This window comes from Psammomys obesus, unplaced genomic scaffold (assembly GCF_907164565.1).
Source record: "Psammomys obesus unplaced genomic scaffold, mPsaObe1.curated_primary_1811, whole genome shotgun sequence".
Lineage (NCBI taxonomy): Eukaryota > Metazoa > Chordata > Mammalia > Rodentia > Muridae > Psammomys > Psammomys obesus.
The window spans coordinates 43,363,182-43,388,766 of record NW_026585895.1 but is presented as its reverse complement, the minus strand read 5'-3'; the positions used below and the strand labels follow the sequence as shown (position 1 = coordinate 43,388,766).

The window sequence follows — 25,585 nt, the reverse complement described above, 5'->3', positions numbered from 1 at the left end:
TTGTTGGCAGTGTGTTGCTGTGTGTCTTGTAGCCATGCAGGAGCAAAAGGCAGTGGGAAGCCAAATAAATCAATTATTTCCTCTAGGAATATTTGCCCAAGGACAGGATAAAAGACGGCCATGGCTACTCATGGGCTGCCCTCAGAGGTGACATTGGGCTCTGTTGAAGCTGGCATCCCTCTGCACCCCTGCAGTGCATCAGGGGAGAAGTGTGTGTATTTTCCTAGCAGGCAAGGAGGGGCCTCATCTGGCCCAGCACTGGGTAATTGGCAAGAGACGTCCTGCAGTCATGGCTGCCACCTCCCAGAGATCACCTGTGGTGTCTTCCCATGGTATCAGCTTAAAGAGCTGGGCCAAATCTCCCCCCCCCCACACACACTTTCTGCCTAAGACCACTGAGGATTCATGTGGCCCCTGTGGAACATATGCTGTGTCACCATGACCTGGGGCTCAAAGTGTACAAACCCAGAAACAATCCCCTTGACATCCTTTCTTGAACTCACCACTGGCTGAAGGGTAGAAGTCCCTGTGCCCCTTTTCTCTGGAGGAAGTGGAGTGACAGTGAAGCTGAAGACTCACTTGGTACCAGCCCCTTGCAGCGGGGGACAGACCCAGCACATCAGTAAGCTGGGGACAGCTGCTTTGGAATTCTGGCTTGAACAGTGGAATGGCCTGGAAAGCCCCTCCCTCAGAGAACTGGGCCACACAGGACAAAAGACGGCCATGGATACTCATGGGCTGCCCTCAAAGGTGACATTGGGCTCTGTTGAAACTGGTGATCTCCTCCTGATCACCCTTCACTCCCAGGCTGTGCTTACGAGAAGTTAGGTGACAGACAAGAGTTGTCCGGGCCCTTTTTCTAAGCCTCCTCCCTCCACAGCCTAGGTTCTTTGAGACACAGACACATACCCCTTAGACGTCTGAATCACACTGAAGAGACCCATGACTCTGGAAGTATCAAGTATTTGGCCCCCCAACAGCAAGTCCCTTGCTCCAACCTGCCAGGGGCTGGCCGGCCACTGGCCTGAGTAGATCTTGCCATCCTGGGTAATTGTTATAATCCCATGTCGCCAGGAGGCCCCCAAGTTACTTCACAGTCCGCTGTCCTTATCAGGGTGGCAGGCCCACGGCCAGCAGCTGGACGGTGAGTAGTTCGGACATGGCTTCCGACAGAACCTGCAGCTTAGGATAAAGAAGCCTTGTACCAGGGAATGTGCTCTGCTGGTGCTGTGCAGGGAGGCTCTCTGGGGTGATGAGGGAATTGCCCCAGTTTTCTGGGCCATTTGGAGTTAGATTGGCCTGCTGAAGGACACATCAGAAGACCGGCATTATCAGACTGACACTCAACACCCACATCCTCCAGAACACTCATCTGGATCCTCCAGCTGTGACTGAGGGCCACTTCGGAGCCTCAGCTGCTCCCTACTATGGTAGCAAATGTCCTTTTGAAGTTGCCCAGTAATCGCTGGCACCAAGGCTCTTGTTTCTTGTTTTCAGTTTTGAAGACATGTTATGCTACTCTGCAGGTTCCGTGACAAAACCAGCTCCTGGGTGTGGGTGGGACCTCCATATACTTCCCGTTCCTTGCCTGGCAGTTATTGCCTTACTGTGAAGTCGGGTTCTTGGGCCAGTTGTCCCTGCCACCACTGAGGGACCCAAGGTCAACAGTCCTGATTACCTACCTGCATGTTTGGCCTAGCCCAGGGTAAATTCCTGCACCTGGGTCTGAGGAAACCCTAAAGAAGCTATCTCTAGACCTAGTGCCCCACCCAACCCTTTCTGAAGATGGCAGGGTGTTCTTGGAACCAGGCTGACCCCAGGGGTGAACAGAGTGTGGGGATGAACCAGGAAGCTAAAGATGTCAGTCACACAGCTTCCTTAAGTTCCTTTCTGCCCTAAACTAGGACTCTGGCCCACTTCCCAGACAGGAGGACATGCTTACCCAATGGGCCTTCACCAGCAGGCAGTTTGTCATTTGGTGGGATGGATCAGTGAGCAGGAATAAGAGCAAACAGGTGGATCCTATTACAGTTCTATCAGCAGATGGGTCCCTCCGCTGCCATGCTAGGCTCTCTCCATGCTCCTGCAGACCCTCTCTAAGGCTTTCCCAAAGTGCCTTGAACACTGGGTGGGGTTGGGAATCTAGGTTCTTGAGGAAGAGGGAAACTGGTAAGTTTCCCCCTGGGTCCCAACAGCCCTGTTACTCACCAGTGCCCATCAGCCTGCCTCTCTTCAAGGTACCCAGGATGGTGTCTGAACCCTGCCGCAACCTGTAGGTTGGGGTTTCCAATATAACAGGGCCAGACAGCCAATTGCAGGGCTCAGCATCTCTCCACCCCGGAGCTTCCTGAGATAGCAGACAGCCTGCAGACCATCAGTGAAGAAAACGGTTACACCTCCCAACTCCACAACTGTCGCAGGAGCATCAGCCCGTCATGCATAACTGTTCACTGAAGTATCATTCAGGCAGACATTCTCTAAGAATGAGGTTGCCACCACTCTTTAGATAAGTTGGTCAGAGCCAGGTATGGTAGTACTTACCTGCAGTCCAGGCACTCAGGAGTTTGAGGCAGGAGGATTACTAGAAATTCAGGCCAGCTTGAGCTACATAATGAATTCTAGGGCAGGCTGCGATAAGAAAGTAAGATCCTGAAAGAAACAAAGATGGGCTAGAGGGGTTCAGCTGGAAAGAGCTTGCCCTGCATAAGGACTTGAGTTAAAATCCCCAGAACTCTGAAAACGTTGTGTGGCGCGCATTTGTACTGGGGGAGGTGGAGACAGGCTGATCCCTGAGGTTCACTGGCCAGTAAGTGTAGCCCACCCACTTGATGAGTTTCATGTCAATGAAGGAACTTATCTCAAAAAAGGTAGACAAGCACTCCTGAGGAATAACGCCGGCTGTTAATAACGTGGCTGTCCCTGGAACCACACACATATGCACATATACAAAAAGAGGGGGGAAAAGACAGCATTTCGAGAATCCGTTGGACCCAGGCAGAGCCCAGTGGGCAGTCTGTTTGTCAGCCAGTTCTTGGGAGAAGGGGCCTAAGTGAGCTGAGGCCTCAGGATTCAAGTCCTTCCTTATCAAAACCCCACCCTCCGTGCACCCCAGGGAGAAGCCCACAGAACACTCAATGCAGTGACGACCAACCACTGGCTCCTCTGGCTTCGGAAATCCTTTTGGACTCTGAGGCTGACGTTTGATCCTTTCTGTCCTTCCCTTGCAGATGGCAGCTCTGCAGAGCCCCTTCTATGGAGACAAGATGAATCTCTTCTCCCTTTGCCAAAAGATCGAGCAGTGTGACTACCCACCTCTCCCGGGGGAACACTACTCTGAGAAGGTGAGCCAGCTGGGGCCAGTCCTCATGTTCTTGCAGAGGGGTGGTCCGGAAGTGCCTGAGGCCTGCGGGATGCAGCAGCACAGAGCTGCACTCGAACTAAATGCCAGGCTAGCGGTACTGAGGTCCAGGGAGGCGAGAGGTGGGCACCCCGAGCTAACTGGTTGGTTTCCTGCTCCATGTAAACAGGCCTGTAACCCTGGAATTCCGACTTTCACATTTTATGCTGGGTGCTAGGGCTTTGGATAGTTACTGGCTGTGTGAAGCTCATCCTCAGAGCCATCATTTTTGTAGATGGGTTAAACTGTATCTCCCTCATGAATAAACTATGAGGGGCAACTAGTACTGGCAGACAGGGCTGTATTCTTCCTTTACTGCCTTCAAGTCTCAGTTTTCTCATCTATAACATGAGGACAAAAACTAGACTCTCCTGTCCAGGATTAATTAATTATTAAGGATTAATGCATGTGACATGCAGAGTAGAGCCAGGCCAGCATCTACCACCACTATCAAAAGTAGCAACTGGTAAGTAACACAGCTCCGTGTAAATATTTGCTAAACATCATCTGTGATGTCTATTGAAGGGGAGTGCCTAAGGTCTTCCCAGGTCCTCTCTGCCAGACTCCAGGCCACTCTTTCATGGTAACAGCTCACATTTATGGAACCTTGCCTCATTATGGTTCCACTGAGGCAGTGGTTCTCAGCATCATGACCTCTTGAGGATCAAATTATGGGAGTAGGACATCAGATATCCTGTATATCATAGTTACATTACAATTCATAAAAGTAGCAAAGTTATAGATATGAACAACGAAATAATTTTATGGTTGGGAGTCACAATATGAGGAACCGTATTCAGGGTCACTGCATTAGGAAGGTTGAGAACCACTGCACCAAGAAAAGCTCATTGTCCAGATGGGTTGCGGGCTTTACAGGGAGCATTTTGTGTATGGGAGCAAGGCCTAGGCAGAAGCATGCAGCCTCCAAGCCAGCCTCCAGGCCCACCGGCCTCACCTGTGCAGAGTGCCACCCCTGGGGTGGGGAGGTCAGGGCATTTGGAGAATTGTGCAGCGCGCTTCTCTCCTAGCATCTGTTCCAGTGGCGTGCATTCTCACTAGCCATTTGGGGAAAGTATCTGTGGTCTGGAGAACAAGCTGGCAGGACAGGAAGAACGTGTTACATTCTTCACAAAGCTCGCTGCTCATTGCCTTGCTCCTTTCCTTATTTAAACTAAAACTTATGCACTACTAGATGACATGTGACTTGGCTCTAATCAGTTGTGCTCCTGTGCCAGTCTGCCAATGGGCACCATCCACCCCACTTCAGTTGTACCGCAGACATGAAAGCCCCCGAGATCTTAGCTTTATCTCCTAGGGCAGCCATTCTCCCTCACTAGGCACATCCTGGCAGGCAGCAGCTCCTGATCCTGCACAGGGTCTGTCCCTAACACACCCCACTTTTAAAGCTATCATCATAATATATGGTGGGTTTTTTCTGTTTGTTTATCTTTTTGACTGGTAACTGGGTAGCCTCATTTCTAAGTGATTAGAGGACAGACGTCATCTTGACCTGGTTTTCTTTTCACCTGATGGGTCAGCCATGATTCCCTTCAAAATCACCGTCTGTAGGTGATCTTGGACTCCAGATGTGCTGCACACAACACCTTCATCAGCTCATGGATTCCCAGTGTTTAAAAAGCTGTGGGATCACAAAATAGGCCAGTTAAGCCAGCTCAGTGTGGTAGCATTTCCAGGAATGGCCCCTTGCCTGAGGTGGGTGCTGCAGACCCAGGGCCCCGGAACATCCCTGGGCACCCCCCGCAGATTGTCATCTGAGTCCCTAGAGCTCACTGGTCCAGGACCTCCCCTCTCTCTTCTCTTGCTGGTGACCACTAGTACCCCCAGCAGATGGAAAATGTTGCAGCCTGCTCAGTGTTGCACCTTTAAGATCCGGGCTTTTTAAGGTCATTATTTTAATTACCATTAAAATAACTAGCACTCTGGCTATCAGAACATGAGGGATCAGAGGCTTAAGGCACCCCTCCCCCACCCTGGCGGGCAAAGCCCTCAGTGTCTGGATAATTAAAAGCGTGTCTTTCATGAGCACAATGAAGAGGCCAGGGGGTGTGCAGACTGCAGCCTTGCTGCATGTTAATGCATTTATTATGATCAATAAGCCCTTTCCTTGAGTTTTCTCTGGTTTGGGCTTTTGTGTGACTGACAACAGACATACATGTGCACAGGGTACTCTTACAAACCTGCACAAAGGTGTGTACAGCTGAAAATTGAAGATTATTTGAGGGTAAAATTCTCAGGGTCTTAAAGCATCACCTTTGGAAGCAGACAGGCCTGCGCCTGCATGTGGCCATATATACCTTCCACTGCAAAGCACTCTTTACTTGAAAGGGGACAACAAAACCATCTGAAGTACTGTGTGGCAGAACATGTGGGTATAGGTAAAAGTACTTGAGCACTTCAAGGCTAACAGAATTGTCTTGCCTTGCAGCTTCGGGAACTGGTCAGCATGTGTATCTACCCTGACCCTGACCACCGACCTGACATTGGATATGTGCACCAGGTGGCTAAGCAGATGCATGTCTGGACCTCCAGCACCTGAATGCAACACACCTCATCAAAGCCAAACATCACTTGTCTTACTCGAGTCCTCTCCCCCAAGTGGTACCTAGAAGCCTCCACGGCCAAGACCAGAGGGCTCAGCTGGCTCCCATAGGTGGCTGCTCGGCCACTGCGCTGAAAACAGCTGTGTTATGGTCAAACTCCAAAGTCCTTTCTTTGAACTGTTGCAGACAATCTAAGCTGGTCTATTAGTGGGGGAAGAGGCTTGGCAGTCACTGAAGCCCCTTGTTCCAACTGAAATGTGAACCTCTGCCTGGCTGCTTCAGACCTGTCCAGGCCCACAATGTCAGGAGACTTGAAAGGAGCTGGGTGACTGGTGTGTGGTGAGCCTTTGCAAATGGTTAGCACCAGTTGGTTTAGTTCTTAGTACCTTCCCATACAATCAGTCTGAGTGCTTCATTTACTCTTTTGTAAAGGGAGACAATGAAAATAATGGTTTAGAGTAGAGATTTCACTAATATTTTCTCTGCATTTTCTAACTTGTTAAGTGACAGTGAGGAGCACCCAGTGTCAGGTATTGTGAGGCAAGTGGCATCTGGGAGATAGGGTACTCCACTATCTTCTGAGCCCTGCCAGATACCATCCCCTGCTGGAATGCTATGGCTCACTTTAGGATCAGTGTGGAGCATTTTCATGGGGGGAAGACAGCAAGAAAACTCCAAAAGCTTTGATCTCAAAGCTTTAAAAACTTTTTAAAATTTTATTCTTTAAAAATTTTGGTTCTCTATCTTCCTAGTAACTTGGGCCTTTCTGAGCCTTCATTTCCTCATCTGCAAATGGGACTAATAAGGTATCTATCTTCCAGGTGGCTGACAGAATTTAAAACAAAAAATGTTACTTAGGTATGGCAGCCTAAGCTTGTTATCCTAGCACTTGGGAGGTAGAGGCGGGCGGATCAAGAATCCAGCGTCACCCTCAGCAACACAGGAAGTTTGAGACAGGACTGGACTACATAAGACCCTATCTCAAAAATAACAACAAACAAATAAGATGCAAATTAGCTAGCAGGTAACCCAAAAATACAACCTGTCACCCCTTCAGAATACTCAAGCCATGGACCATTGGAGTCAAGAATTAAAATTACAGCTGTATTATGTGCAGGAAATCCAGAAATATGTTCATTTACTTTTTGTTCCCAATAGGATTAACTGTGAAGACTAACTTATAAATGTGAATTTAAGGAAACTTAAGTGCTGGCGGAAACAGTCTGAATTTGTTCTTGTATGCCAGTGGTTCTCAATTGTGGGCCCAGACCCCTTCAACAAACCTGTCTCCCAAAATATATCCATTATGATAAAATTACAGTTATATAGTATCAATGAAAATAATTTCATGATTGGGGGTCAAGTAAGGTCTCTGGATGGCTACCAACCTCTTCCAAGGGCCTGCACTCCAAGTACGGCCTCTGCTCAGATCAAGCTCTCCATATTCTAGACAAAATGGGAAGAGGCCTGACTGCTGAGCAGCTCGGGGGTGGCACTAACACCATTTCAATGTTGTCTTCAACTGCAGACCAAACCCAGGACACAACGGCAACACTTCTTGAGGGGCCTTTAGAAACCCTTGTTGGGCCCAGACAGTTTAAGTAACATCAGAATATTTCTAAGTTCTCCAAATAATTCTGACAGTCATCAGCCAAGCTGCTACTCTCGATAAATCCATTGTACTCTCGCAAGCAGTTTCCACAAGAGAAGCTGGCCTTCAGTGTCCCATCCCAGCTCACTCTGGGGGAGGATCAAAGTCACTGTCTCCTTCCTAGCACTAACTCCTGGAAGTTTTCTTGGTCTTTTGTAAGTAGTAGCTCTGTTCTATCTGACTTTGGCACAATTAGCTTCTATAAACCAAAGAACTTAATTTCAACACTCCACCCACTGTCCATACCAAGAGAAACATCTGCCCAATAATACAGCCCTTGGGATGTGCAGTTTCTACCAGCCACCACCCAGAGAAGCACTGCAAAGCAGCAGAGCCCCATGCTCTCCTTCGGTTGCCATTGAGAATGGCCAGAGTGCAGCTCACCAGTTTCACACAGCCAAGTTTCCACCTGCTTTTTTCTAGACCTGAGCATGTACAGTCTAAGAATTCAAACTGAAGAGGTCTGTCTTGTGGGGAAGCGGGGATGGGGAGGGTGTTACTGGGGTAAACTTGGGGCCTTGTACATGCGGGGCAAGCAATCCACTAGGCCAAATCACAGCCTAAGACTCCCTTGCCACCTCTTTCCACTTGAGGTGCAGGCTGTTATATATTGAGTGACCCTGTTAGGGCAAGTGCTTGAAGCTTCCCCCACCCCCCGCCCAAGTGAAGATAAAGTAAGCAAGCATAGGACTGGGCCATACACTTACAGAACCAAAGTACCGAATCTGGTTTCTGACCACAAAGAACTCTTCTGTTTCAGAGGGCCACCCCTCACACATCCACAAAAAGGGGCCACACCTATAACACTCACTTGGAACACAGACTGGTGCTGGAAAGATCCAGAACAAGGAAGGAAAGTCATGACAATAGGAGCCCAACCCCACAGTCCCCACATTACAGCCACTCACTGTGGTTTTCATCTGTTTTTTAATTGAGCCTCACTCGGCAAGCAGTAGCCGAATGCATGTTTTCTGATGGGGTGGGGTGAAGGTGATGTGTACCCCCAGTGATCCAGAGATAACCAACCACCCCAGCACCATTCACGAAGTGTCCATTGTCTGGACAGTCTCTTCTAGCACCTCGATCTCCAGAGTGTTGACTTTCTCAGTGAGGACAGCTGTAGTGCCTTTCTCACACCTGTACCGGCCAAACCTAGTGAGAGAAACAGAAGCAGTTAGACCTCTGCTCAAGTGCCCAGCAAAGTCAAGAAAGAGATATTCTGCCCAGACAATAGCAGGCTTGACTGGAGGCCTTGCTCAGGGACTCTACCTCTGTGACTTCAGGGAGTCAACTTCCTTTCCTTTCCAAATGCTACAAAATGGGGACACTTGGAGGGAGAGGGGCTGTCAAAAAGACTAAAAGAGATAATAGAAAAAGCACTGGTTTTCAAATTCCCTTCCATACCTCATCATCCTCAGTACATACTACTTAGTCATGTGATTTTGGGGCTGCCACTTAAAAAAAAAAAAAATCACTCCCTCCAGTACAGCAAATGTGACACAATATGGCCTTCTGCCCCACACCTCTAGAAGCACCAGCAATACAACAAACAAAGTCCACAGCCAAGCTGCAGGCTCAGCACTTCAACAGCATTCAAGGACAACTGTCCCTTCTGGTCACAGTGGATTACAGCCAGGACACACCCACCTGAGCTGCCTCCTTGGGGCAGAACTCTGAGCACAAAGTGCTCACCCTGATCCACATGTACTCTCCTGACTCTTCAGAGTCCTGACTGCCAAAATGCAGCAGCAGTCAATTGCTCCTCTGCTGTGTTTCTCACTAGAGTGACAGTTCCATCAAGCTGCTATCCGGCCAATGGAAGCTACAAAATTTGTCAAACAGGCACTTGGGCTCCAACAGGGAGCAGAGAAGATACCTGACAGTTCTGGTAGGCTTTAGGAGAAGGTATCCTTTTTTCACAACACATTTGTCCTTGTTCCCTTGAAGTTTAAAGATGTCTCCCGGTCCCCACCAGGCTGGGCCACTAGCAGTTAAGTGTTGCCTTGAAACCAAAGTCCAAATGGCCCTTTGACCTTTATCCCATCTTTAGGTTAAGTGGAGATAAGAGCCTCTGTTCCTTTTGGGTATGGCTGTTGGCCTTAGCAGCATGCAAGGAAGCAGGCAGGTACATGGTGGTGATGGGCATGGAACAACCTTTGCCCTCACTTGTCCATTGTGGGTTCCCTCATCCAGGCAGCATTCTCAGAGCCACCAGTCTAAAGGACAGTGGGGTTCTAGAGTGTGTGAATACTAGTACTACCCCAAGGCAGATCACTGCATACCTACCTGTGCTTAGCCCCTCTCCCTTGTCACTTTATCAGGTACATCCCCACCCCAAAGGCTAGGACAGAACCCAGAGTCTCACACATTTTAGTTCTGCCACAGAACCACATCCCTGGCTCCACAATGCTACCTTTACCACAAAGGTTCCTTTTATAACCTAGTTTCAAGGGTGGCTTTTCAAATTCTCTGCCTGAGAGACTGACTGTTCAGTCCACATGGAACAGAATCACTCACTCCCCACTTTTCTTTCCAAAGGACTGGCATCCTTCAGTGGAAGCTGCTCTCCAAAACCAGCCCTTATCTTAAAGGCAGCTTTCCTTTTAACTGAAGGCCTGAGGAATTGGGACAACACTAGCCTAGCTCCATCATTTCAAATACAGGACTGATACCCAGAGCCACCATGCCAACCAGTGGCCATCCTTATCAACCACCCTACAGCTGTTTTACACTAAGTTTCCACCAAATGCTGACAGCAGCCTACAGTGAAGCGCTGTTGGCACTGAAGACCCATCCTTTCCTTGTGACTCTAGAGCTAGGGACCCTCAGTGGGTGTAGAAGTAAGCCTTCCACAGAGGTCCTCTGCTACTAACTAGAGCCCAGAACGCTCAAGCAGCTGACCAACCAACAAGAACTGTCCATCAATGAGCGACAGGTGCATGCAGACAGCAGTTATCGGGTCTTTTGGACCTAGAACATCACCTCACAGCTCAGATCCTGGCTTGCACCACTAAGATGAGGCATCCATGGAATGTAAGCCTGAACCTGTCTGTGTTCTGTGGCACCACTCTGCAGCACAAACACCAGGAGCCACCAAAGCCATAATTCAGAGGCTCCTAGCCACAGGATTAGAACCTTTAGGATGTCTTGGGCCAGCCCGAAGAAAAAAAGTTGTGGGCTGGCTTCCGTGAAACCTAAACAACTCACAAGATTCTATGCAGGACTTAAGATGCTGAAGAAAACACTGGGAGACGGGACCGGATGACAACACCTCTATGACTCAACTCTCAGCCTGAAGCTCTCTCTTGGACCTATTCCACCTCTCCTGCCAGCACATGAGAGATTAAGACACTTCTCTGTGCCTGACCACAGCCATGATCATAATGTAGCCCTGACTCAAAGGGCCACTGTATAAGCTGCTTTGGAACAGTGGCTTTTCTCAGTGTGGGAAAGAATCCAGAATGCCCAATCCACATGGCATGGAGATACTGAAGGTAGTAGAGCACAGGAAAAACATCATCCCCTTCACTTACCTGGTCCCTTTCTTGTTGGGCACCGAGTATGGACGAAGAAAGTCCAACTTGTTCTTGCTGATGACACACAGATCAATGTTGCTTCCAGACCCTAAGTCATTAAAGATGCCAGCTGAGATAGCCTCACTCACTAGCTTCTTGGCTTCTTCCTCCTGAAAAAGCAAAAGGCAGCCATGATTAATTGTATCCATGGAGAATGACAGACTGCTCAGCAGAGAGAATGCATCTCAGATGTATTCGATCATGAATGGTCAAAACCTCCCTGGAGCAGCAATGGTTGTACTCGCCTTTAATCCCAGCAGTCATGATACAGAGGGAGGTGGATCTCTGTGAGTTCAAGGCCATCCTGGCCTACAGAGTAAGTTCCAGGACAGCCAATTTTACAGAGAAACTATGTCTTGAAAAACCAACCCTGTCTCAAAAAACAAAACAAAACAAAACAACAACAACAAAAACTCTCTAGAACTCCAATGTTTTCACACACACCCCCTGTGTGTGAAAAGGGAAAAGACAGCAAAGAATTCCAATGGCTTGCCTAAAGCTCTTCAGGTGGTTAAGTAGGCTTTTCAAACCCTTCATGCCCATGCCCCTTCTACAGCACAATGTTTTCCATCATATGCTGCCAGCATCTATCATTTGAAGCAAGACACAGTAAGTTATTCTCATAAGGGCTGGACAGTACACATTTTAAGTTTCTGGGTACAGTTTTGTCTGTTACAACTACTCAACACCACCACTTAGCATAAAACAGCCACAGACAATGCATAAACAGGGTGATTATGTGACCTAATAAAACTTTATTAACAAAACAGGTGTTAGGCTGGATTTGTCTCATGGACTTAGTTTGCTAAATGATCAAAGTGTCTTAACATTGACTCTAGGACAGAATACTCCCATCCAAGGATAGGGAAAGACAAAGCTGCACCTTATAAAATAAAGGAGAGAGGTAACAGGTTCAGAAAAAGGAAAAACAAACACACACAAACTTCCTGGTAACATAATGGAGAAAATCAGCACTGTGGGTCTGAGATAAGCTGATACCAAAGCACAATCATAGTTCTGGGAAAATGCTTGCAGAGCCAAGCATGATTTGCCCCCACAGAAATTGTTTCTACCCATCTATGAGCCTACTTGCTGTTTCCCAGTTCCTCATAACTTTCTTAGTCAAGAGAGCCATCATACGACAAGGGAGGCACTAGGGCCACACCTCATAACCTCATTCTTTTGGGATTTTTAGAGTTCCTGGGAGCGTCAGGCCCATGTGACTGCTCCAGCCCATGATGAGGGTCAAAGGCTGAGTAGGAGAGACAATAATGACTGTCTTAGCAAAGCTTCAAGGAGAGCTGAAGGCAGGCTGTAAACAAAGGCATCCAGGAAACAAGAGCAATGCAGGCAGCAAGGCAGAACATGGGCCCACCAAGCTGAAGTCCTTTATGAAACAAAAACAGAAATGAGCAAGTCTTTTCCAGCATGTGCTACTGCTGCTTCCCACAGCACAAGGGTAAAGACACATGAGCCCAATAAAACTGCACACATCTCAGTCCTCCCCCCCATGTTCAACCCCCACTCCCTGACTGCCCCAAATCTGGCCTAAGAACCTCAATGGGCAGATTCAAAGCTTCAAGTTGTGAGAAAAATCTGTGCCAGGCTAGAATACTAGTAACAGGAGTGCCCTCTACAGACCCAGAGCAAGATAAAGACAGCTCTGCAAGAGTGGGAGGGATCCTTGCCAAACCAGCAGCCGGACACATTTGTGAGGACAGTGAACCAAGTTATTCTCGTGCATATACACAGTGCTGTAAAAATTCACCCCACAGGACCATGTAATCGGGAACTCTCTACTTCTCCATAGTCCTGCAAAAGGCTTGCCAGAAACACGGGAAGGTGGAATATAGATGGTGGTGGAGACTGCACAACCCAACCACCTGCTTAACCAATGCAACCTCATTCCAGCTCCCTGTGTATTAACCAACATTAGATGTGCATGTGCACGCACGCTGGGAGAGCGCTGCTTGCTCCCTGCTCGGGGCTGCCATCCCTTCTCCCCCTTCTCTTTCTCCACTTAACTACTTACTGCCTTTCTTTGTCTGTTCTCATCTCTGTAGCTGGTGCTCTGAGCAAAGGACGTGGGACAGAAAAAACACCCAGCAGGCAGCACTTAGCGCCACAGACCTTAAGTTCCAAGGGAGGATGACGTAGAGGGCATGGAAATACATGTGCCTGTCTGGTCTGCACTAGTTCACCTGGCAGAAGGTGCTATGAAGTGGAGGTGAGTCTCCCTCTGTTTTGCAAACATTTGGACATGAAAGTACATTGCTGGCAAAAGCACATTTCAAAAAGTGCAGAATTTTTAAATACATTATGTATAATTTGGTCTACTTGTAAAATCATCCTGTATACAGTTGTGCGAAGGCTTTTTACAAATTGGGGAAGCAGTCAACGCTTCTTTCAAGCTTCTTCACCAGTGCTAGGAAGATGATTCTTTAAGGACACACACACACACACACACACACACACACACACACACACACACACGTTATGAAATGAAAAACTTCACAGTAACCAAGTACCTACCACAATGTGTTAAATACTGAGTCAGGCTCATACTAATCAGAAGGGGCTGAGAGGGAGCGCCAAAGTCACACAGGTAGCAAACATTAAATAGTTAAAAAGGTCTGTAGCAGCCACAAACTGTATCAGCTAACAAGTAACCTTTCTTGGGCTCTGGGCTCTTCACCAGAGGGACACCAAGACTGTGTCACTATGAGCCTCAATAGCTGGGCTAAGTTTAAGAATGGTGGCTGGCAGTTTCTGTCTAGCCCAAGAAGCAGCTCCTCTGGCAATCATCTGTTGTAGAGCAGGGGAGCCTGATGCTTCCCACAGCACCCACTGACCCCCTACCTAACGAGGGCCCCTCTCTACTTTTCACAGGATGGAGTAATGTTCCTACAATGTCACAGCAGGAACCAATATAAAGATGAAGGTCTTAGCTGGGCAGTGGCACACCCTTGGGAGACAGAGGAAAGCAAATCTGAGTTCAAGGCCAACTTGGACTACAGAACAAGTTCCTGGACAGCCAGGCCTACACAGAGAAACCCTGCCTCAAAACAAAAGATGGTGATCTTATTTCATGTTCTTCTCACACCAAACTACCTCAAAACACAAAGAGGTCTACCCAAGTATTTACACAATATCTTCAAGAAATATTTTCAGAGACCTATTTGAGGAACTGCTTTACATGTCAAACACTGTCTTTGAACACAGTACTTTTTGCACTTCTAGGCACAGATGTACCTGTACTACTGGGCATATTCATTTTTTTTTCCTTTAGAGTAAAATTTTGCAAATAACTAACTTTTGCCTTTAATATGCTATTAATACTTTAGAAAACTATCAAGAAAAAATTCTAAGAGGTGGAGAAAACACCACATTTTATCATTTTGCCCACAGAATATTCAAGAAACATTGTTTCTTCCTCTAGGATTAATTCTTTCTAGGACTCTGCACCTCCCTTTTCTGGAAAATTTGAGGTAACCTGGGTCCTGAGCAACATCTGCCTGGGACAGGTGCTGCTGAGGGGCTCTGACCTAGCCCTGCAGACCCTGTGCCCCCAGCTGGCCAGGCCAGGTGCTCTGCCCTCCCCCTGCTGCACCGGCATCCTCCTCCAACCAGCCAGCTGCTCATGGATTTCCAATACTTATCTCAAGGGAACTTGGAGATTCAGTGTGTCAGACCAGCAGGGCACATCCCAGCTACTAGAAAAATAGCCCTCCAGGATAAGAACAGCTTCAAAACACTCATGCGGAAGACCATTATGACCCTGGTGATAGGAAACCTGACGGTCTCAGGTTCAAGGTTATCTAGCAAATGTGGAAGCAGACAGACAGAACCACATCTTCAGATTTTTACTTCCTGCTGTGTAGCTGGGAGCAAGTAACCACTTTTCTGAGATGTTGGCCTTCTCTATAATGTGATAATAAATTCTACCTCACAGGTTTACTGCAAAAAACTAAAAATCAAATACAGAAAGCACCTACTATAGTGACTGGTGCATAGCAAGTGCTTAACGGCTTGCAGTCCACCTCTCGATAGCCAACTGCAGGTACCAAACCTCAAGCCAGGAAAAGGCGGTCCAGACAAACCTGCTGACAAGCCTTCACCCAGTGCCATGGAGAAGTCCCTGTAATAATTAATTTGAGCAAAGCACACTCCCTAAAAGTTCAGAGAATATAAAAGGAGCACTTCCTGCTTTATGGCTACAAAGACCAAACTAACTGGGAATATCAGTCCCTCGGGCCACCCTGCTTCTTAAATGAGATTACAATAAGAGTGATGTACTGTACTCCAAGTCAGCTGTGACAAGCAGCACTTTATAGAGCTATCTGTTTGTCTCTATCACTGCAGCGCACAATGTGTCCCTGGACTCCAATGTGCAGCTCCATTTACCGCTACATGACAAATGGGCAGCACTTGTAAAAGGCACAAAGAGGTCCACGTCGGCCATGTAATGGTCACCACAGCTGTACCCGAGTGCTTGAGGGGACAAAACAGACCCCCAAGTTCATTAAACTGACCAGTAATGGATCTTTCAAAAAGTGCCTTAGGAATCGTACAGAAAAGGCTAAAATAAATAACTCAGCATGGAGGGCTAATCTGAAACGGTGTTTGATAAATTATTTATACCACAGGCGATTGTCTGCATTTAATATTGGAGCTACTAGTAGCATCTTTAAAAGATGATTTATGTGTTGTAGCGCTATTAAACTTTATATTGGCCCACTGCTAGCTATAAAGTCTGCTGAGATTTAGAGAATGAGTTTTAAACTGTCACTGCAACATCATAGGAGATGGAGACTGTATTAAATCTTTACTTTAAACCTGTTATCTAGAGAGTTGTGTTTTGTAGACACTCACAAACTGATAGATTACCTCAGCATCGCGACAGTGTGGGTCCAAAGAGCACTGCAGAGAAACTTCTCCAGGTTATCCCATCTACAGCTGAAATCCAATTCCTCTTCTCACTAAAGCAGTTTTCAGATCAGCAATGTCACCAGAGTAGAAGGTGGGTGTGCCAGCCAATGGGCACCCTGCACAGTTCAGCTTCAAATTAATCCTCTTTAAATAAACCCTGTACAACCTGACAGTTTGGCTATGTATACCAAGCCTGGTGAGACCCAAACATATGTAAACTTATGTATGATTTCCTGGGATATAAAGATGGAAAAGCTGTGAGGTGCAGGAAAATTAGACTAGAAGCCTAACATAATATTCAAATACATCTGAAATGTAAAAATAGATGTATATGGCCAGTCATTTGAAACAATACATTTGTACCTACAAATTTTAGAATTAAAAAGAAACAAAGTTATTTCAGGAAAATACGTCTGATAAGTAGCTAGACAGACAGAGGGAAAGGATGGAAGTGGCCTCTGCATGAAGGGCGGAGCTCTCTGTGTCTACTGTTTTTACTGGCTGGGAGTAGGGTATGTTTGTGTAGAGAAGCCACAGGATGATGTTGGTGTCTTCTTCAGTTGCTCTCCACATTTAAAAAAAAAAAAATTTATTTTTACTTTGTGTGTATCTGTGTTTTGCCTGCATGCATATCTACGTGAGGGTGTTTGATCTTAAGAGTTACTGATAGCTATGAGCTGCCATGAGGGTGCTAGGAACTGAACGTGGGTCCTCTAGAAGAGCAGCTAGAGCTCTTAATCACTGAGCCATCTCTCCAGCCCATATTTTATTTTATCTCATTGTTTTTGAAGCCAGGGTTGGTCACTGAACCTGGAGCTCACTAACTGGTTAGACTGGGTCAGCCAGCCCCAGAGATCTGCCTGTCTCAGTGGGCCTACCACTGCTGGGAATTTGAATTCAGGCCCTCAAGCTTGTGTAGTGTAACAAGTACTTTACCTACTGAGGCCTTAGTCCCGCTACTATTTTTTTCACAGCACCACAGAGGCATCCCTTTGCCTTCTATCCCCTCTCTACCAGAAACTGGAGACAGCTGGCTCTCTTCCCTCTGTTTCCTCCAGTGATAAGAATGTGGCACAGCACGGTAGCCACAATTCTCACATAGCTTCTATGCCTTTTTCTATTTGCTACTCAATCTGCAATTACCCCCATTAGTTCCCTTTTTTTTTGACAACATATATTTGTCACCAAGTATGAAACCTTGTAACCAAGTATGAAAGGGCTGAATGGATGCTGGTAAGAGGATTCAAATTTTAGTGAGGAGGTATGGGATCAAGAGATCTCCTGTATTACATGACAACCATAGATAATATATAATAAATATTGAAATGGCTAAGCATGATGGGGCATGCCTTTAGTCCTAGCACTCCTGGGGCAGATGTAATGATGGAAGCCAGACTGGTCTACATCATGTGTTCCAGTGCACTTAGCATACACACTGAGACCCTCTCTCATAGAGTAGGGGAAGAACAACATGACAAGAAGTGTTAAATCAATCAGAATTTAGTTTATTAAAATAATCCAAATTAATCTGGGAACGCTTACATAATCTTTCTTTACTTTGCAATAGTCTACTGTTCTATGCTTAAGGTAGGGATCAGTGTATCACTGCCTATTGAACAGAGGGCCTGAATTCCACCAACCTTAGCACGATGCCCATGCACACAACACATACATACAAGTAGTAATATATTCTACTGCTCCGATGGCATGAAGGAGAGCAGGTTAAGTCTGGGTATGATTCAAGTTTAGACTCTACAAAGGAGGACCACACGTCTGCACCTCATAGCTTTTCCATCTTTATATCCCAGGAAATCAGTATGCAACATGTACAGCAATGAGTTAAGGGACAATCTCAACTTCAAACAGATACAGCTTTGCCAGACTCAAAGATGAAGCCATTGGACAGGACAATATCAAGAGAGAAATTCCACAGTTATACCAGTCTTAACTGGAACTATTTAAGGACAATTAGCCACAAGGAATAAAGGGCCTGAACATGACATTTTGTAGTGTCCTGTTAATACGCTGAGGCTTCACATATACCATTGACTGGGCCTCAATTTACTAGCTGGTAGGTGAATAAAACTTAAAGAGTTCAAAGGAGTATTTAAAAGAGACCCCCTCCCCCAATGTGTGGCCACTTCCTTTATAGTAAAAAGGCTAATTTGTTTTTCAGACTGGGGTGAATGACAAAGTAAAGACAGCCAAATTCTGGGTCTGGCTTGAGCTCTTGGATAAAAAAAGGCCTGCCTGTCAAACACCTGGAAATGACTATGTAAAAGTGAACTGCAAATGTGTTTTTAAAGTTAACAGTAGACCAGGTATTTCAACAGACACCTGCAATCTAAGCCCTTGGAAGACTGTGGCAGGAGGATCATAAGTTCAAGCCAGCCAAGCAAACCTATCTCAAAAAACAAACTAAGGGGGCTAAAGAGATGGCCCAGTGGTTAAAGTGCTTACTACTTCTGCAAGAGACCCAACTTCAGTTCCTAGCACCCAAGCCATGTAGCCTGTAACTCTAGCTCCAGGGGATCCAATAGCTCTGGCCTCTGTGGGTACCTGTACTCATGTGCAAATAGATACTGAACATTTAAAATAAACTTAAAAAAAAAAACTAACTAAAAAATAAATCAGTGAGGAAGTAAAACAAAGGTGGGATATGTCTTTACGATTGCAGTGGTGTAGACTGTTCTCTTGGGACAGCTCAGTGTGCTGCCCCTGTGTAGGTGTGAGAGTGAACCAGGATGTGGGTGATGCAAATCATGAAGGTGGGTGCGGGAGAGATTTTTGGGGTTTCTTAGCAAGGATGGGAAGGCTCAACTGGGCTGTCCAGATAACCCAAGCAGGAAAACAACAGCTACAGGCTTGGAACGCACACAGCGTGCAGTCACAATGGGCCTGAAAAGGCCAGCTCTAGAAAGCCTGGTCCCTCTCTGAGCTGCAGCTTGCCAACAATGTCCAAGAGCTATGGGGAAGAATAAAAAGACAGGAATGACCCAGGCACATGGTGTTTACAAATCTATTGGTGAGCTTTAGGGCAGAAGAAAGAAGCTGTTGAGAACTGCTTTGCTTAACCAATGCTTACTAGCCTTCATCTGCTTCTGCAGGTGAGGATACAGGGGCGTACACAAAGCTTGGCTGAGGCACCCACAGGCTTTCAGCTGTGTGTGAAAAGAGCCAGGGATTTGTGCCAAACTAGTGCCTGGCACCACCAAAGTCTCTCTCCCTATCCTACCATTAGAAAAACTGATGGCGGGCAAGTGGTTTTGCTGGAATCTGTGACAGTGAATGGAAAGAAAAATACCTAAGCTTCCAGAGGGAAAAGGACCAAAAGAGATGAGAACATATTGCTTTCCACAAGGAGAGGAAATCAGTGTTCATAGCACAGTGTACACAAATATACATTTCCAAGGCTGAACTGAATCAAATGTAAGGAGAGAAAGAAAAAGACAAGAAAGCCTGGGTTTAAAAAAGAAATGTGAGAAATATGCTCTGTAATCCTGAAAATCTATTATCTCTGTCCTGAAATGAAATGGCCAGTTCTAGAGACACACAGAGTTTTTAAGTGAAAATGGAAAGGAAGATGAGGAGGTTGGACACTGGGCTGAGGATGCCGTTCAGTGATAGAGTAAGTGCCTAGCTTATGGGAGGCCCTAGGTTCCATTCTCAACACAAAAAGAGAGAAGGAAGAAGGCAAAGTGTGGCAGGGAAGGAGATAAGAAAGAATCTGTACCACAGGTCTCAGCAAAGATACAGGCCCATCCTGTGGTCCAGAACTTGTATTTGCTCAAGGCCAATGTAGGGAGTGTCCTCCACACCATCTTGCTACCTCAGTCTCAAGGTCTAGGAACAATGAACAGAAAAGTCATGGTTGTACAGAGTACCCTTGTTCTAGGAAATTTCAAAATAGTTACAAATAAAGCAAATTTCAAGTGACACAAAATCGTTCACAGAATGTCCAAGGTCTGACCAGCTGTGCATGAATGCATGCCTGTATGGAACAAGCACACACTACAGGCACTGCTAGGGATGAGGTCTGCAGAGCCTGTAAGGGAGGAACACACAAGGAGAAAGGAATAGGTAATCTTACTATGACAAAATAGAGTGTCAAGAGGCAGGCTTGACAAAAAAGTTGTGGGTAGCCAGAGGTTTCATGAGTAAGGTCATTAGAACTGGGCCAAGACTACAGCAAGCAACACAAAGGGCAGAAGTGGCGTGTCAGGAAAAGAGTAGGGACCTGGGAGCATGTGATTAGGCAGGTAGTTCAGTGGAGCTAAATGCCTGCGAACCTTCTACACCATACAACATCAGCCCTGCTAAGCACTGGAAAGCCATGTACATTTTAAGTGAGGGGCTGATGTGGTTAGACATGCTTGCAGAAACTCGGACTGGACAAAGTGGAGGAGAGACCAAAGGCAAGGAGGACAGAAATGTCAAGCACATTCCTGGAAAGGCCGCTTTGGTCCACTGGTAGGAAAAGAAGAAAAGGTGGGCAGGTATGAGTAGGGGAGGAGGTTAGGAAAGAGTGCCACCTGGACATCTAGCATGTCATGGCCACTAAGCACTCCTCTGAATGAATGCAGCCTGCACACAAGGGCTCTCTGTAACTTCTTGACAACTATTTTTCTGGTGGGTTGATGGAAAGACCATAACAGATATAGTCCCTAGACAATGACAGGCTTCTATAACATATTCCCTAACGGGTGTCACCAGAAAGGGACAAGCTCAAGTTAAGTAAGAATTATTCTAAGTTTACTGGACTTAAGAGAGGAAGGGCGACAAAGCAGTGAAACAAAAATCCCAAGACGAGCAAGAACCAACTTGCAAAGGCCATTTCTCATTTCATGAATGGCAAGACTATGAAAAATTCCTGACTGGCCCCTGGAGAGCAGCTGAATGAACAGACAGGACTGGTTAACTTGTGTACAAAAGCTACAAATATATAGAAAGATGTGCTAAGGGGCCATGATGGGCCCAAAAGGGGGGCCGTAGGTGAGGTCAAGATATGAGGAAGGAAAGTAGAAAGACCTAAGAATGGTGACTGGCAGGGTGGTAGCACACTCCTTTGATTCCAGGAGGCAGAGGCAGGAAGACCTCTGTGAACTCAAGGCCAGTCTAGTCTACCTATCAAGCTCCAGGAGCCAGGGATGCACAGTGAGACTTCCTAAAAAACAAAAAAGAATGGTAACCTGGGGAAGGACAGGGAGAGGGGAACAACTGGAAGCAGCTAACAAACTATGACCCCCTCTGAGGCCAAGCTGATCACTTTTTCCTAGGCCCCAAGAAAAAGTCTTTACATAATCTCTCAGTTCCTTAAAGGCAGAGAAAGGATGCTTCCAAAGGGTACAAGGAAGCCAGTTTATCAGGCAATCCCCTGTATCCCAGGAGTGAAGATGCAGAGACAGGAGTTCTGCCTCAAGTTTGAGGACAGTCTGGTGTGCATAGTTCTAGCCAAGCAGGACTATGCAGGGAGGGAGGGGGAAGGAGGGAGGAAGAGAGAAGGGGAGAGAGACAAAAAGGTCTAGAGTCTGGGTCTGATAGGCGTATTTAAAGGACTAGAGAATATTTTTAACTTATACATTTTTGAAGATGGGTGGGGGAGCTGTGAATCTCGGTGACACTGGCCTTGACTTAGAGAATTTAAGGGGATAAAGACCAAGCATGAACTTAGCCCTGTTAATTGCTAGCTGTGTGATCTCAGAGGTTTCATCATACAGTACTTTTAGGTATTGCCTATAAGAGGCCCTAACCTAGCACCTAGGGTTTTATGTCTTATTTGTTCCTGTGAAAATTCTAAGTAGACAATGTACTGAAGCACAGAGGAAGTTGCTAGTCTAAGTACCCTGCATGCAGACAGCACATAGTGGCTGCTGCTGACTTGACTCCTCTGCTTTCACTAGCCTTTGCCAGCTACTTTACATCCCAATCATAGCCCTATTCAACTCCCTCTTTCCCTACTCCCTTATTCCTCAAAAAGGGACCCCCCCACCCCCGCTAACCCACCCCAGCTCATCAAGTTGCATCAGGACTGAGCGCATCCTCTTCCCGCCCTGCCCGGGGGGGGGGGGGGGGAGAATAGGCAACAGAGTATATTTCAGAGATAGGGAACACCCCTTACTAGGGAACACACAGGAACCCTGAGCTGCCCCATCTGCTACATCTGTGTAAGGGGCCTATGTCTAATCTATACATGGTCCTTGGTTGATGCTTCAGTCTCCACAAGCCCCTCTGGGCCCTGGTTAGTTGGCTCTGTTGGTCTTCTTGTGGAGCTCCTGTCACCTCCAGGGTCCTTCTATCCTTCCCCCCACTTTTCCACAAGATTCCCTATGCTTCGCCCAATGTTTGGCTGTGAGTCTCAGTGTGTTTCAATCAGCTGCTAGGTGGAGCCTCTCAGGACAGCCAACCCCTGAAATTATTAATATACTCTGTTATGCTTTCAGACAGGAGCCTAGCAAAACTGCAATTAACTAAAACAAAACCAAACGGCAAGCTTGGGCTATCCTCCTGCCTCAGCTTCCCAAGTGCTGAAATGGGAGTGTTGCTACTATATTCAACTTTCATCTGAGATAAAAGCCAATGTATTTCTGGGCAGTGGTGGTGCATGCCTTTAATCCCAGCACTTGGGAAGCAAATGCAGGTGGATCCCTGGGTTCAAGACCAGCCTGTGAGTTCCAGGACAACCAAGGCTACACAGAGAAACCCTGTCTCAGGGGGAAAAAAAGAAAAGACGAAAAGAAAAAAAAAACCCAATTTTTTTTTGCCAAGGAATCAAAGTCAACAGATCATTATATCTTATTAATTTTCTGCTATCACCACAGTTCCAATTTTAGAAAAATTATAGTCCAGTGCCATAACTACCATAGAATAACTACCTTAGGATGCAGGCATCCTAAGGACACAATGCTCCCTGCAAGCATTTTCACAAAGCTATACTCCCAAACAACATTTACATTTGTGTATCTGTGTGTGTATGTGTGTGTGTGTGTGTGTGTGGGGTGTTTAGCCCAACTTGGTAGCAGTATTAATTTTTGCAGTTTCAGGGCTAGGAGAGAGTGGTATAAATTATCTCACAGAAAACCACAAGTAACATTATCTGTGAAGGTTAAAACTTTAACTACCTTCCTGAGGTATGCTGCTGGGGTCTCATTACAGCTGGTAATCTCACATTCCACCATGCACAACACACTAAGTACCAGCATCTCCCAATTACACTGCCACGTAAATCTCAAAGGACATCTGAAAAGTCTACACAGCTCCTGCACCCAGTGCTGAAACACAACCACCTCTAATGGAATGTGGCAGCTTTCTAAACTTAAATATTCACATGCAGGGACAGGGCTGTGAAGCTCCAGCTCCAGCACACGGTGGAGAGCACATGCTAATTAAAAGGCCACGCTAACTTAAAAAAAAAAAAAAAAGAAAAAAAAAAAGACCATTCAGGCAACTTTCGGCACAGTACATGTCTAGAGTTTTGTTTTCCTATTTACAAATATGCTCAACTGTCTAAACTTGCAGGGCTACGAATGGCAGAGCAGACCCACACTAAGTACCTCTGTAGAGAATAAACTCCTCTTTGGGTTGGTGTCCTACCCTTCCACAAATCCAAACGTGACAAGCTTCATGCTCTCTGCAGTTGTCTCCAAGTCTCCTGGGGAAATACCATCAGTGTGCCATCATTGTGCAGTCATCCCCCACCCCTAACCCCAACATCTTACGTCTAACACCTGCCCCTCGTGTACCAAATTCTTGTACATTTCTCCACATGCCTTCAGTAGTTGTTTGTTTCTGGGTCCGTCCATACCACAGCAAAGTGTCACAAACCTGATTGATAAAGCTTGGCTGAATGAAAATCTAGCCTTCATTTTTCTGAAGGATTACCACCTATCAACAGCATACATTGAGAGGTCCTCACAGAGACTCCCAGGGCCATCCAGCTTTTCTTCTGGGGCTGTGGGTAATGGCTTTATCTTTGCCAAGTTTGCTGTTTAGGAGTTTTTGAGACTGGACACCTTTTTAAAAAGTCTTCACAATCAGCCAAAGGTATGACAGTTACTCTTACCATAATCATTTGGCCACTTCTGGAACTATTTTACTATAGCTACCAAAAAACTGGCATTTGTATAAGCTGTCATGAAAAACATCCCAAACTGAAGGAGATAACGACTTTCACGTTTCTCATCTAAGCTAACTTAGTCTTATCCCTCTCTTAAGAATCACCAATTTCTTCCAATATTGTTCAGATATTTCTCCTTTGAGTCAATGGAGATATGAAAACAAGTTCTTTCTTTTACTAGAAATGAAAACTTTCTACCTGTGTAAAAAATACAGGGGTATTTTTTTTTTAATTACTGTGTTTTAGATCAGAAGGTTAAAAACAACACAGAAACTTTTAAAACTTTCTAGGCCATCAAAGCTGACCAGTGATGCAGCGAACTTGGGTTCAGTCCCTCTAGGCCTCACTCTTGCAAGCAGCTGTCTCTCTGAATGCTTAAATACCTGTGTTACCATGCTTGCCATTTTTTATGTATAACATAAACCTACACAGACACTACATTTAAGTGTTTAGCCCCAAATGTTATTTTAAGCATAATTTCTCCAAAGAGCCACTTCATTTTTTTTCTCCTTCATTTTTCTAAAAAGAAAGAAAAGAAGGGGAAAATTTTCCTAAAATTCCTAATCCCACTTCAGTTCGAATTAGCGGATGTGTAATGTTGGGTTGCTCTGCATGCCCACATGCCCACCACCTCCCCCTTCCTGTTATCACACACACACAAGTATAATAAACCATGTTAATATTTCATACCACTGTGAAATATGCTGGAGTATCAATTCAACATCTGCTGTCTTTAGGGCCCGGGAGTCCCGCAGAGACACTTTCAATTTGTAATTGAGTTCTATGCTGAATTAATCAGCAGTTTATCTTTTTTACTAAAATAACATCTTCACCACTAACCCAGATTTACATTAACAATTTATGCCAAATTACCTGCCAAGGCAAACTTATAGGATTCTAAGCTACCATGCAGTAACACTCAGTCCTATACTTCACCTTGTTATCTCTCTAATCCATACACAAGAAAAGCAGTGATCCATTGTTCAAGAGGCTACAAGCTTCTGACCACAGGCGGCTCCTTGGATTTGTAAAAGCCTGACTTTGACACTGAAATCCATGTTCATACCCACACCCTTGACAGTCACTTATAAGTAGTTATGATTCACATTCTTTATGAGCTTCCTTTTAATCTTCTCCTAAGAAACTCTGATATTCCAAATCTTGGCTTCACATGAGTACCAGGAAGATAAAAAGATCATTTTAGGGCCTTAAATTATATAAGGTCTTAGGTCAACAAAGGCAACTCTATTAAACAAGAGAAGGTGAAAATGCCACTTACTCTTTGACATTACTCTGCATAGCATTTTACCAGAAGTGTCTTCGTTTTGACTCTAACTGCTCATGGAAGTCACCAAACAT

The 25,585-nt window shown here is 46.0% G+C and overlaps 2 protein-coding genes across 3 annotated transcripts in view; one reads left to right on the top strand and one right to left on the bottom strand.

The window, feature by feature from the left end:
- The window catches only part of Nek6 (NIMA related kinase 6), a 70,634-nt gene extending 63,345 nt beyond the window's left edge, over positions 1-7,289 (top strand). For both annotated transcript variants that reach the window (XM_055599995.1, XM_055599994.1), the window contains exons 9-10: positions 3,228-3,341; positions 5,844-7,289. In XM_055599995.1, the coding sequence (XP_055455970.1) occupies positions 3,228-3,341; positions 5,844-5,954 (225 nt within the window). In that variant the 3' untranslated portion in view covers positions 5,955-7,289. The remainder of the gene's footprint in view (positions 1-3,227; positions 3,342-5,843) is intronic.
- A 1,228-nt stretch (positions 7,290-8,517) lies between these two features.
- Psmb7 (proteasome 20S subunit beta 7) overlaps positions 8,518-25,585 on the bottom strand; it is a 56,199-nt gene continuing 39,131 nt past the window's right edge. The window contains exons 7-8 of the mRNA XM_055599993.1: positions 11,143-11,294; positions 8,518-8,761 (exon numbers count right to left, since the gene is read on the bottom strand). Coding sequence (XP_055455968.1) covers positions 8,650-8,761; positions 11,143-11,294 — 264 coding nt within the window. The 3' untranslated portion in view covers positions 8,518-8,649. The remainder of the gene's footprint in view (positions 8,762-11,142; positions 11,295-25,585) is intronic.